This window comes from Notolepis coatsorum, assembly GCF_963971535.1.
Source record: "Notolepis coatsorum genome assembly, chromosome: 10".
Taxonomy (NCBI): domain Eukaryota; kingdom Metazoa; phylum Chordata; class Actinopteri; order Aulopiformes; family Paralepididae; genus Notolepis; species Notolepis coatsorum.
In genome coordinates, this window is record NC_140174.1 from 40,302,260 (window position 1) to 40,315,344 (window position 13,085).

The following is a 13,085-nucleotide window of genomic DNA, read 5'->3' on the forward strand; positions in this document are numbered from 1 at the left end:
TCTTTATTGTATCGGAAACTTCAGAATGTTATCTTTCGAAAGAGACCAGGCTCATGCATGTGCTATAAGTATAAAGTATAGTATTTTGGTTTGCAAAAAAAGTATCCAGTCCTCAAGTTCAAGTAAAAGAAATTGCCACTTTTCTTGGTGCCAGTTAATAAACTCATGACTAGTGTTGCACGATACACCGATACTAGAAAAGTATTGTGATACCCAGCTATTAAAAATGGTTCAATACTCCCATTTTATTAGTATAGATACTTTTAGAACAATGGGTATTTTGGAGGAATGTTTGACCGTGTTTATCAATTCTTGATTAAAATTGTGCACCAAATCTGTGTAAACAAATGGTATCAACCCAAAGATAGCTGCAATCACCTCTGAGACATAATTCAGCATGTGAACGGTCATCATACACTTCCATCATAATGTGCTAAGTAAGCCCTTATACACTCTAAACCTTCCAAACGTGAATAGGCGCCTAACCCAAACATAACGTTTATGTGTAACATAGTGCTGCTAGATCCACAACTAGAAAAAACATCTCAAGCTAATCTCCAGGTCCCCAGCTTTCTGATGAACCACTTCTACTGTATGTGGCAGCAGAAATGCACTCGTTCAAACTACTTTTAAGGAACGATTTGATTCCGATTAACAAGGTCCTGAATCGATTCGATTTCCGATTCGCTTCAATGCTATAAATGGTCAAGGAACCTCTTAAGCCCGGAGCCCTATTTTCTGAAAATCCACCTAAAATACATACCTAAATGGTATATGTCTCCACTTCTACAAGGCCATTTGCATATTCTTGGTATCTAGGGACATCTATGGACCTTAGTCAATGTATTCCCAGTGTCAGAAATATTGTGTCTATTACTAGGCTTGCTTAAATTGTGATGAAACAAAGGAGAATATGAATTATGATTTTTCTTTGTATCTTTGACAGTGAATAACACCATGCTAATAATGACCAGACATGAAAAACTGCCACTGATCTCGTTCAGTACCTTCTTGAGATCATGTGTACAAAAAATCTAAGGAAATTAATAAAGGGAAGATGATTAAACAGAAGGTTCTGTAGATACAGTACTGAATTCTCCCATCCGGACCCATGCAATTTGAAATATTATTATAGAATATGAGGCCTATAAATTACCTTATTATAGCAATGTTGCACATCTATGGATCGGGCCAAATCTACTCGTTCCAATGACGGAGTTCAAGTTGGATTTAGTATCACCAGGCGTGCATGAAGAACCGAGAATGAAATCTACTGTAAATACAGTCTGCTTTTTATTTTTGCGACACAAAGTTCCACCATCTTGAATCCGCTTGCAACGCCGATTGTTGCTAAATGTTCACAGAAGGGAGACACACTAACTGCGCTCCAAACTATGCAATAACGTTCAGTTGTGGTATATAATCCAGAGAAATAAGATAAATAAAAAATTATAATCGGGAAGTAATTTCATTCCAGAAAGTTGGAGTACCCTAGGAAATTTCAACGCTCATTGAAAGCCCTGTCTTTCCTTCATCATAATGACTACAGCAAAATCTTTGTCTCGCTTGCTATCCAACACACTTCTGTTTCTGTTACCGGAAGAATACCAGCTTAATGTCTTAAAGTCTATCTCTCGCGATGTCTAACTCTCTTCGTCGTGTGGCTATCTCGTTACAATAGCAACGGCTTTCCCCCTAGCCGCTCCATATCTGCATTGTCATGGCGACCACTATCTTTGTCACTATAGCAACCTCGTCTGATTCAAACCGGAAGAACTCACAGCTATAAAGTATATTTCCCTAGCAACGGCTGCCAGCCCATAGCAACACCGCCCTATCTCCTAATAGATGTTTACGTTCCTCATAGCTATGAGTGACCTCGACTCTCTCCAGCTTCTTATCTCTCCCACAGGCCCTGTATGAGTCTCTAGTCTCTAACTTGTCTGATACACACTATAACATGCTTAAACCAATATCTATATATATGTACTCGGGGGAGGAAATTAGGCCCTTTTACTCGCCAAATGCGAGTATTATTTATGTTTGGCGAGTGATTCATGAAGAGCACTCACCACACTGGGGAGAAGTAAACAAAACCAAAAAAATCATTCTGCAATCTGCTGATTCGCTCACTGGCACAATCCGAACTCTGACTCCCCCCTTATGATTCCTCCCATTTGCGCCTCATAATGATCCATAACCAATGAACATCATCGTTGCACTCTCAGCTCCTCCAATGAACACTCGTTTTCTAGAAGATGCCGCCCATCTAGGGGAAGTGGACAGATCACTGCGCGCGGACCTACAGACTCCTGCCACCGGCTTGACAACGTAGACAAACTTAGACAAAAACACATCAGTGGATGAAAATAATTGCATGTAGAGTTGTCTCTTTCGGATATAAGTGCGGTCTGTCTGACATGGGGGCGAACAACAGCATGCGACGTGTCTCCTTCGAGTCGGATGAGAATGACAAGTGGGCGTGAGGCTCACTCAAGTCAACCAGCATTAGCCGACTAGCTACCTAGCATGTAACAAGCTACCATAATGCGCGTTCAACATAGTGGACTATACTGAGCGGCTTTGCTTAAATGCAGCCGAGTGACATTTTATTATTACCGGGTTTCCCCCCACCATTTTTTTATGTTTTTACCCCTCCTTCTTTTTCCGATTTTTTTCTCCCATCCCACCCTTCCTGGTTGTTGCGCACTTTCCCCTACTGTTGGTCCGAGAGGCCGGAGTCTGTCACATGCTTTCCTCCAACGCATGTGCAGCCTGCCGGCAGCCAGCCTGGCCGCGCAGATTCTCACTGGGAGAGTGTAACTTGTGGGAGGCCGCACTACCTCTCCAGATCCTACCCTCGCTGAGCAGGCGCCCCGACCGAACTGTAGGGGTCACTGTCCACAACGCCCAGGACCCACCCGCCAGCTTTCCCACCCTCTAATACTGCCAATTGTATTAGTGTGAACGGCCAGCCAAGCTGGTGACAACGCTGGGAGCTGGATTCGAACACGCGAACCCAGCATCTCCGGCGTTGGTGACGAACGCAATCTCCGCTACGCCACCTGACCGCTTCCACAACGGTGATGTTGTCATACTTGTCATTCAGAATACACCTGCTGAACCCCTAGCGTTGACATGAGATTCGATTCCAATGTATTGTCATCATGCAGCACAAGTACAGTACAACCAGAACGTTTTGGCATCCAACCAGAGTACAAATGCAACAAGTCAAGTTCAAGTTGTTTTATTTAGCTATTGCATTACAGTGAAATGCTTGGTTCTTTCACTGCCCAGCCCAACCCAGTCCAACCTAGACCAGCCCAAGTTTCCCTGCCCAACCCAGCCCAGCATCTTTCACTGCCCAGTTCAGCCCAACCCAGTCCAGAATACTTCCCTCTTTCATGTTAATATGTGATATCCTAATATTTTGAAGAGTAGAGACGGTGTGATTAATATGTTTTATGCTAATATTGTGAAGAGTAGAGACACTTATTAATGTTTTATGGTAATAAATATTTTAAAAAGTAGAGACACGGTGTGATTATTACTATGATTGAAAATCAATTTAGACGAAGACATACAAAGAAGTAATTATCACAATTAGCGATTTATTTATGGCTGGTAAAAAATCTGTTTGGCTGGTAAAAAAAATCATATACTCGCCAGTTGGCTCGTAAGCCAAAAAGTTAGTTTCCTCCCCTGTATGTACTTTACCTACACGTTATAACAAAATCAAAACCAGTGATTTCCTTCAGTGCTCTCACTGTCGTCTATACATAATGTTCCCAATTCATTGTCTCTGGAGCAGCTTCAGACGTTATACTTGATGACATCACACGCTCTGAGATTTAGCGCTCTAGTGTTTGTGTTCGGGAGAGAGTTTTCACTAATATTTTTCTACGGTTTTAGGACCAGAGGAATAACATCTATGAATTCTGAAATTGGGGCAGTTTTTTTAGTTTTTACGAGAATGGAGACGCAGCCATAGGGATAAACCTGTCGGGGAGCTGCGTGAGAACGGAGGGAGTAAGGGAGGGAAATGGGAGGACATAAAGACCGTTTGTGTGAGTCCAGGAGAGAGACATGACGTAACGTAAGCAATCAAGCACAGACCACAGGGGTGTGGGTGGGGGTGTGTGTGTGGGGGGGGGAGACACATGACACAACAGGCGGTCTTGAGATGAAGCTGAGCAGCTCAGTCATCTCCCTCCTGGGCTGCTTGGCGTGCCCAGTTCTGTCCAACACGTGACCTGGGGATTACAGGCATTTAGATCGGGGAGCCACTCTCCACTGGCAGCGTACACTAAGATATCATGACAGGTGTGTGTGAGGGAGAGGGGTAGAGGGGTACTCCTCCTAAGGATCAGATCAGCCTCCACGTGCCTTGTGTGTGGATTACCATAATCCACTTTTTATTATGAAAAGTTATTGTTGTCAGTCATCCAAGATGAGTTTTATGGTACGACTACAGTATGTATTCCTATTCACTGTTAAAAATAAATCATGTCTGAATGTTGAACAGGCAGTTTTAAAGCAGCACTAGGCAGTTTTTGTTTTGATTTGTTAAGAATTTTCAAAGCTTGCAATTAGTTTACAAAACCATATTTACTATATATGCAACTCTTTATTCTATCCCATGTCATCATAAATCTAAATAGAATCATTCCGAGGCAGTTTGAAATATGTTTGAAAGCAAAATCGCATACCCTCCCTGCCTCTGTAAAGGCTGACTGGCCCAAAGGCTTTGAAGCTGCCAAGCTTGAATCGTTACCATGGCAATGTATGCCAAGATATATCAACATTGTAATGCTTTGTTGTTGTCGTTATTATAAGAAATGGCTTATAGAAATAATAATCACAACATTCATTTTGGAAATGTGTTCTTCTCAAACAGGGATGTTCAGGAAACATATATACCCGATAGCTCTTGTTTTAACCTCAGAATTTAAACTGTGCAGGAAGAATGAAGCTTCCATCACCCACTGATAACTACTGAAGCTTTGAAGCCCTAGAACATGGTGTCCACTCCCTGCTTTCTATCGTCAACACTGTTCCAGGGATCCAGTTGTCCTCCATGGACTCTGTGAAACTGTTTGTGTTCAGTTTTGACTCATAGAATTTCCCCACATCTCTTGACATTAACATCAGAGAAAAACTACATATTTAATTTTTTTTAAGTGCCATGGATGTATTATTATTTATTAAATAAACGTTGATACCGTTCTGATGCATTGTCTGCTGTCTTTCCCACAGCCTGGGGCCAGCCTGGAACAAACCCACATTTTCGTTCTTGCACATATTCTTCGCAGACCCATCATCGTCTACGGAGTTAAATACTACAAGAGTTTCCGCGGGGAAACGTTAGGCTATACTCGTTTTCAAGGTGAGTTGGGCCTCCACACTTAAAAATCTATATTGTTGGGTATTTCTATGGGCGAGTGCTTCTAGTTTAGTGCTTTAGACTAGTGACAGGCGATGTCTCTAGGCGCCCGTGTGCTTGACTCTGGACCCAAACCTGTAAAAGCCATTAACTCCATCATGGAATAATTGGCGATGGGATTTTAACTGGACACACCTGGGGCCCCTAGCGTGGCATGAGGCCCTCAATCACATCGCATGTGGCACGTGTGGTTATTTCTGACCATAGCCTTTATATAACCTGAGAGCAACACGTGGGTTCCCACTGAAGTTTTATATGAAGACTAGAAGCCCAGAGGTGGTGGGAATGATTTGATCCAGAGTCTATTGGTTATGTATTGGCTCTGTATTGATCCAGAGTCTATTGGCTCTGTATTGGCTCTGTATTGACTGTATTGACTCTGTATTGACTCATGGCCATTTTGGGGACGATGCATTACCTCATTAGAAACCTATTCATATCAATGCAGACTCCATTAGGTCATACAGCTGGGTGTGTCTGTGTGTAGTAATGAGCTGAGAGTGAGCTGTGATTAAGTTGGAATGGATTGTAGTAATACTGGTGCCTTGGCTCCGGTCCGCGTTGCCGGCTAATTGGCCTGTGATTTGTAACATGTGGGTGCTGCTGAAGCAGGACGTGGGCCCGGTAGCAGCCTACTCCCTCCCAGAGGAGGAGTAGGAGGCTCTCACTCTTCACTGCTCACAATGGACCAGTTGTTCTCAATCGCCTGGAGCGCTGCCACTATTGCAGCCCAGTCAAATACTATATGGCAGTGCTGTAGCCCCTGGTCGCCGTTCACACACGGTGTAATGCGAGCCTGGAACTGCAAGACACTTATTCCCCAGCGGCTGGGGGGGGTTGAGTGTCGGGGCTTTTGTTGTAGCCGGCAATAGTTTCCAGTAGGGATGTTCGATATTGGCTTTTTTACCTATACCGATATTGTCCAACTCTTAATTTCCGATACCGATATCAACCGATACCGATATATGCAGGGTCCCCCCCCCCCCCCCCAAAACGGAATAATTTCACTGGTAATTAACATTACATATCTCTTGTTGTGGAATTAACACAACATTATGCATACTTTTGACAATAAATAAAATCAGAATTTGTTCTTACTTGCTTGCCTGGGAAAATAAATTTAAAAAATTTTTTAAATAAAATAAACGTTTCTTTTTTGAAAACCGATATCACCTTTAATGCCAATATCGGTAGGCCGATAATATCGGACATCCCTAATTTCCAGCTGAACTGACCTGCCATGTGTTGTCTTTGACGGTGTGTTCCAGGTGTGTACCTGCCCCTGTTGTGGGAGCAGAGTTTCTGCTGGAAGAGCCCCATCGCCCTGGGTTACACGCGGGGCCACTTCTCAGCCCTGGTGGCCATGGAGAGCGACGGCTATGACAATCGCGGCGCGGGGGCCAACCTCAACACGGACGACGACGTCACCGTCACCTTCTTGCCCCTGGTGGACAGCGAGAGGAAGCTCCTGCACATCCATTTCCTGTCTGCACAAGAGGTAGGACCCGGGTCGGAAAAAGCTCATCGTGGAATGTTGATGTCGGGAGTGTCGTTTTTTTGTTTTGTTTCTCAGCTTCAGATGTGTCATGTGATTTGTTATGTAACTGTTTTGGAGCCACCCTCTCTGAGCACAGCCTGTTGAGGGGGCATGGCCTTCTGTTCATTGAAAGGATATGTCAAGTTAGTATCATAATACATGAAGCTTTCAAATGTAAACTAATTAATGGGCCCAGGGTGATTGGTTGCTATGGGAGATTAACATTAGTTAACCTGTGCTAGCAGGTTGTCACAGTTGCTGTGGATGTTTTTGAACCACTAAAATTAACTACAATTGTAGCAAACTAGTTTCATTACTACTTTGTAGACTAGCTAGCTGATATCCTTTACAACTACTGACATCTGAGAGACTAACTGATGAGCCAATCAGTTAGTAGATTATGCAATCTATCCAGGGAAGTAGATTGGATATCTGAAATGGTTTGATTTTGTTGATATCCAAGGGGATGGAGATCAAAGTCATCATTTTCACAACAGTAGTTCTAACATCTAACAAGCCTAGCCCAGCTTTTGGTCTGTTTCGTTTTCATTTAAAAAAAAGTTTTCCGTGGCTACAGCTTTATTTACTAAATTATGGAGGCTTTTTAATCGTCATGGTAAGAGGATTTGTCATGATCAACTGAAGGCGTATGCTATGGAACAATATGCTTGGGTTTTCAGAAAAAGGCCAGCTATGTGATGCTAATTATTTAGCTAATATTGATAGCATAGCTTGCTGGCTACAGCTCAACACCATGCCATGGGGATACTATTTACTAAATTATGGAGGCTTTTTAATCGTCAAGGTAAGAGAGAATTTGTCATGATCAACTGAAGGGTATGCTATGGAACAGTTTGCCGCAAAAGCCCGATCAGGCTCAATAGCCCCTTCACCACGAACGCAACTATGTACGACGCCATTGTTGTTGTGATGTTGGCTGAGAGTTTGAGCATGCGGGGTAAGGGAGAGGTGGGCCAACACGTCATCGGTTCAGGAGAAGCCGCGTATCGCTTGTAAAGATGGTGGCGCAACGGGGGGCGTCTTCAGAATTTGCAGACTCTGTGACCTGGTATCAAAAAGTACCATTTTCCTGTTGGAATAAATTAATTGATTGATGTTTAATTTGTCCCTGTGTGTGTCCAGTCATTTCGACTAGCAAACGTCATCTGTATTTAGTTGGTTAGCTGTATTTAGCTAATGTGGATAGCATTTTGAATAGCATCAATGCTAGCTGGCTGGCTAGTGGCTACAGCTTTATTTACTAAATTATGGAGGCTTTTTAATCTTCAAGGTAAGAGAGGATTTGTCATGATCAACTGAAGGCGTATGCTATGGAACAATATGCTTGGGTTTTCAGAAAAAGGCCAGCTATGTGACGCTTTTTCGCGGGGGGGATGAGAGTCTTAGGCTGAACGTGCTCTTCATTCTGGCTAGCTCCTCGTAGAGGGGGTGAGAGGGGTTTTCCAGGATGGCTTCTAGCTTTTTCCTCATCCTCCGCTCAGCCACCACCTCTAGGTTATCCAGCTCACCACCCACTACTAAGCAAGCCTTCTTCACCAGCTTGTTCAGCTTGCTGGAGTCCCTCGAGTTGATGTTGCCCCCCCAGCACATGTTGTGGAAATGATTAAGGACAAAGGATGAGCCGTTGTGAAATCATTCCGAGTCGAGTTATTAAAAATAGAAACATAGTTTATTTCTCTGTGGCCACAGTGAAAAGTGATCAGTTTACAGAAAGACACAACATGTTAACACACAAGCATCTGACCAGAAAGTGACCAAGAGGTCTGGTCAGACGTACATTAATACACAATTGAAAGACGTATTCAGATATGACTGAAAGGTAAACAAAATGGGCCCAGTTAGGGAAATCAATAACAAGACTTTGTTATGGCTTGGCTAGGGAGAGAAAATAACCATGGCAACTTGGAGTCCTTTAACACATTCGGGACGGGCCACGTATATATCCGTGTTTCGAATCCATGCTTAACACTTTGAGTGCCACAAGGTGGCGCCAGAGGTAGCGCTTCAATGCCACCATCGGCGCCAATGTTACGCTTAATATCGCCTAATCTATGTTTTAAATTATGTGTCTAATCTGCCCGTCGCTTATCAAATAATCCTTTTCCAGTCAGTGCTGTCAAGGCAGATTGTTTTTTTATCGCTTCATTTCCGTTTGAGAGCATTTTGAAAAGCACCCGTTTTGAGGTAAAAAACAGTTCATTCTAGACCATTCTATGATAATCGTCTTTTACTGGAATATTCCAGAACGTTGATATTTGTCGGCCTATTTATGAATCGTTTAAAAAAAAATCGCTAGATGATCAATATTATACGTGCACGCAAGCACATTCGAGCCGCGCATGGATACTCGCCGTGTTTATTTCCTCTTGGACTTTTACAGTGAAACCGAAAGAGCCCATTTCACAAAACAGCCTATATCTTCATAAAAATGTGTCTGATTATCCTAACACTGATAACATAGATAACATAGATTCCTTACCTGACATCAGATGGTATCCAACTGGTATATTCCAATTCCTGATCACCATTCGAAAAAATCGATAAGTGTATGGATCCAACGTGTGTACAGTGCAGTATATGATTCCGCGGTTCTCAGAGGCTCCAGAATGAACTGTGATAACCCCGGCTGCATCAGTGGACTGGAAAATGCGGAGTACAGGATTTTTTCCCCCATCCATTTTCATTGAGTCCATTCCAAAATCCCTTATGTCATCTGGGAGACGATAGGGGGCGCTTTTTTCCACATCTGATCGCCGGCGGCGCTCGGGTATACTAGGGTAGGCTCGCGTGATGCAATATGACTTCAGATCGCTAAAAAAAAAAAAATCAGAGAAATCTCGTGAGTCGCTTTCAACATAACTATCGGAAACCCGAGATATCTCGTGAGTGGCAGTGAAAGTGTTAAAGGACCGAAGCACGGATATATCCATGGGAAGTTATTGCTTTTATTCCATTTTAATAACCTATTCAAGGTCGCCGAGCGGCACTGCAGATTTACCCTATTCTTTGAATTCGAGAAGGTGCAATACCGGCCAGATCCTCTTAGGGGCGCTATTGCGATACTGCAGTGTTCCCTGTGGCAGAAGGGAGCAATCTTTTTTTTTACTTATTTTTTTTTAGTTTCCAGTAGCTGGATTCTATATGTGTAGCATGTAGCTTGGATTACGTTTTGCACAGCAGATTTCACCATGCAATAAGGGGATTTATCATCAGCCAATGGACATATCGATCTACCAGATGGCGATCGATAACGGGGAAATGCTCGGGGACATCCCACCGGACCACGGTAAGATCTTTTTCACGTAAAGTACATCCCGATCGGGCCTTGTTTTGATAGCCATCCAGGCGTTCGGCCTATGAGGCTAATGATGATGATGATGATGGATTGGATTTATATAGCGCTCTTCATGACACCCCAGTGACCCCAGAGCACTTACAGAGTCCATTATTCGTTCATACACAGTCATACCGGTGGTGGTAAGCTACAATTGCAGCCAGAGCTGCCCTGAGGCAGACTCACGGAAGCGTGGCGAATAATCATCGCCTACGGCCCCTCCGACCACCACCAACATTCATTCACATTCATACGAGGCAAGTAGGTTAAGTGTCTTGCCCAAGGACACAACAGCAGTGGGATGGACATGGGCTTATAACATCTTTCCAAAAGGACTACAGTTGCGAATTAGCCAGCTGGCTAAAACGGACACATTTACAGAAATAAAAAAATTTAGATCCAAGGCAGCTCTACAAGTTTTAAAATGCCTTTATTTTATGGCTCACATTATTTAGAGAATTTAAAATAAACCGACATGTTTCGGCCTACACAGGGCCTTCATCAGGGTGTTGATAACTGTGACCAAACAAAACTGTGACTTTGTTTGGTCGCAGTTATCAACACCCTGATGAAGGCCCTGTGTAGGCCGAAACATGTCGGTTTATTTTAAATTCTCTAAATAATGTGAGCCATAAAATAAAGGCATTTTAAAACTTGTAGAGCTGCCTTGGATCTCAACTTTTTTATAACGAATCCTACCCCGGATTTAATCCAAAGAGCACCTACCGAAACAACCAAGAACGCTGAAGCCCTCTCCATATCCTCCTTTTGATCACATTTACAGAAATGTTGATTAATGTGCACTGTCCTTTTAAAAAAATAAACAAACTAATCAACATACCATTTCAACAAGATTAAAAAACACAGTTTTCATTGTATTGAATGTCTGTTCAAAATAGTTTGATACCCCCGCAGTCCAGCAGTATAACGAACATGACATTTCCCACACCAAAGCAGATATCATGACATGGCACCATTGGGAAAAAAGCCCTGAATATCGTGATGTTGACCCCCATCTCCCTAGTTTCTATGCATCTTTTATTGTTGTCACCACATGCAGTCAGTTTCTTGTGCTGTGATGGTAACGACCGCAGTCACGGTTTAATTCCATGTTGTTTTTGAACGCTGTTTTTTTTTACGTTGTTCTTGCCCCCCCCCCCCCCCCCCCCCACCTCTGACTCAGATGGGGAACGAGGAGCAGCAGGAGAAGCTTCTGAGGGAGTGGCTGGACTGCTGTGTGACAGACGGAGGCATGTTGGCCGCCATGCAGAAGAGCTCGCGCCGCCGCAACCACCCTCTGGTCACGCAGATGGTGGAGAAGTGGCTGGACGGATACCGACAGATCCACCCCTGCGCCTCACTCTCTGACGGGGAGGAAGATGAGGAGGATGAGGACGAGTGAGGAGGCAGTTTTGTGTGCGTGCGCGTGTGAGGGAGAGCGTGAGCAAGGGATGGAAGCTGGGAGACTGGACACCCACTGTGGGCCAATGGGAACACGGCACAGAGTCACACGGACGCTCCTTTGAAAAACACCACCTCACCCCGTAACTAAGAGACTGGCTCTCTGACGACTCACAAGCACTGAAGATGGAGCGAGAGCTGTGTGAGAGAGAGGAATGTGTGTGTGAAGGATAAATCTGTTCATCCCCAAACCCCAGAACAAGCAACTGGTCAATTTCAAAATGGAGGAACTTATTGATCATGAATGACTGCTGCAAAAAAATTTAAATAGTACCTTATTTGAAATAAAGGATTCTAGTGGGTTAACGTTAAATCTTTTGATAAGGCTTCTATTCTTTATTTTCCCCCTTGAAGTGTAAATCTTTACCTGTTGTTGTTGTTGATAATAATAATAATAATGCATGTGTTCTTCTGCAAGTTCTGTGATATATATATTAGTGCTGTCAATAGATAAAAAAAAAATAACTAATTAATCTCACAATTTTCTGTAATTAATCTAGATTAAAAATAGCAATTTTCTACTTAAGACCGAAGCTTGTAACAGATATTTACTTGAGTAAAATCATGGAATTAATGTAAAATCAACACAAAGAAAGTATATTTAGATTCAAAGACTATTTTAATAGCTTTCTTTGAATACAGTTTCTCTCCTGTGAAATACAAATGTTCAACAAAACCACCAACATTGACTCAGCTAGACCGTTTTCTTATAAACATTTTTCACTCCATAGATTAATCTAGATACTTTTTTTTTAACGCTTTAAAGAATTTAATTTAATCTCCAGAGTTAAAGCATTAATTTTGACAGCCCTAATATATATATATATATATATATATATATATATATATATATATATATATATATATATATAAAAGGAAATACCAGCATCTAGGAACAGGAACCCTTTATCAAGATGCCGAATGAAAGCAACACTACAAATGCTTTCCTGCCTCCCTCCCCAATCCTCAAAACCTTCTCCTCGTTTGTACCATTAGAATAATAATTAATCTCAGTCCTTGACCAGAGAGAAGTACTAGAAAATATTATATTTAAGGAAATCCAGAAGCTGCACTTGTTAGGGGAAATTCTATTTAGAGAGTTGCCCAACAGATTTTTTTTGCTTCATGCCAAGAGCATTTCTCCTTGTCCTATTGAGGTTTAAAAACTGCATCTATTTTTCTTGATCGTCGACCCCTTTTCCACCCCTAAGCCTTCTGCGAAAACCTTTTTGGAGGTTGGATCATATTTATTTGTTTAGAGGAGTTTAGTCTGTGGAGGCGTTGACCGT

The 13,085-nt window shown here is 42.6% G+C and overlaps 1 protein-coding gene across 1 annotated transcript in view; it reads left to right on the forward strand.

Annotated features, from left to right (window-relative positions):
- zranb1a (zinc finger, RAN-binding domain containing 1a) overlaps window positions 1-12,630 on the forward strand; it is a 63,752-nt gene extending 51,122 nt beyond the window's left edge. Inside the window, exons 8-10 of the mRNA XM_084323318.1 lie at window positions 5,257-5,386; window positions 6,712-6,941; window positions 11,519-12,630. Coding sequence (XP_084179444.1) covers window positions 5,257-5,386; window positions 6,712-6,941; window positions 11,519-11,737 — 579 coding nt within the window. The 3' untranslated portion in view covers window positions 11,738-12,630. The remainder of the gene's footprint in view (window positions 1-5,256; window positions 5,387-6,711; window positions 6,942-11,518) is intronic.
- Window positions 12,631-13,085: the final 455 nt, after the last annotated feature.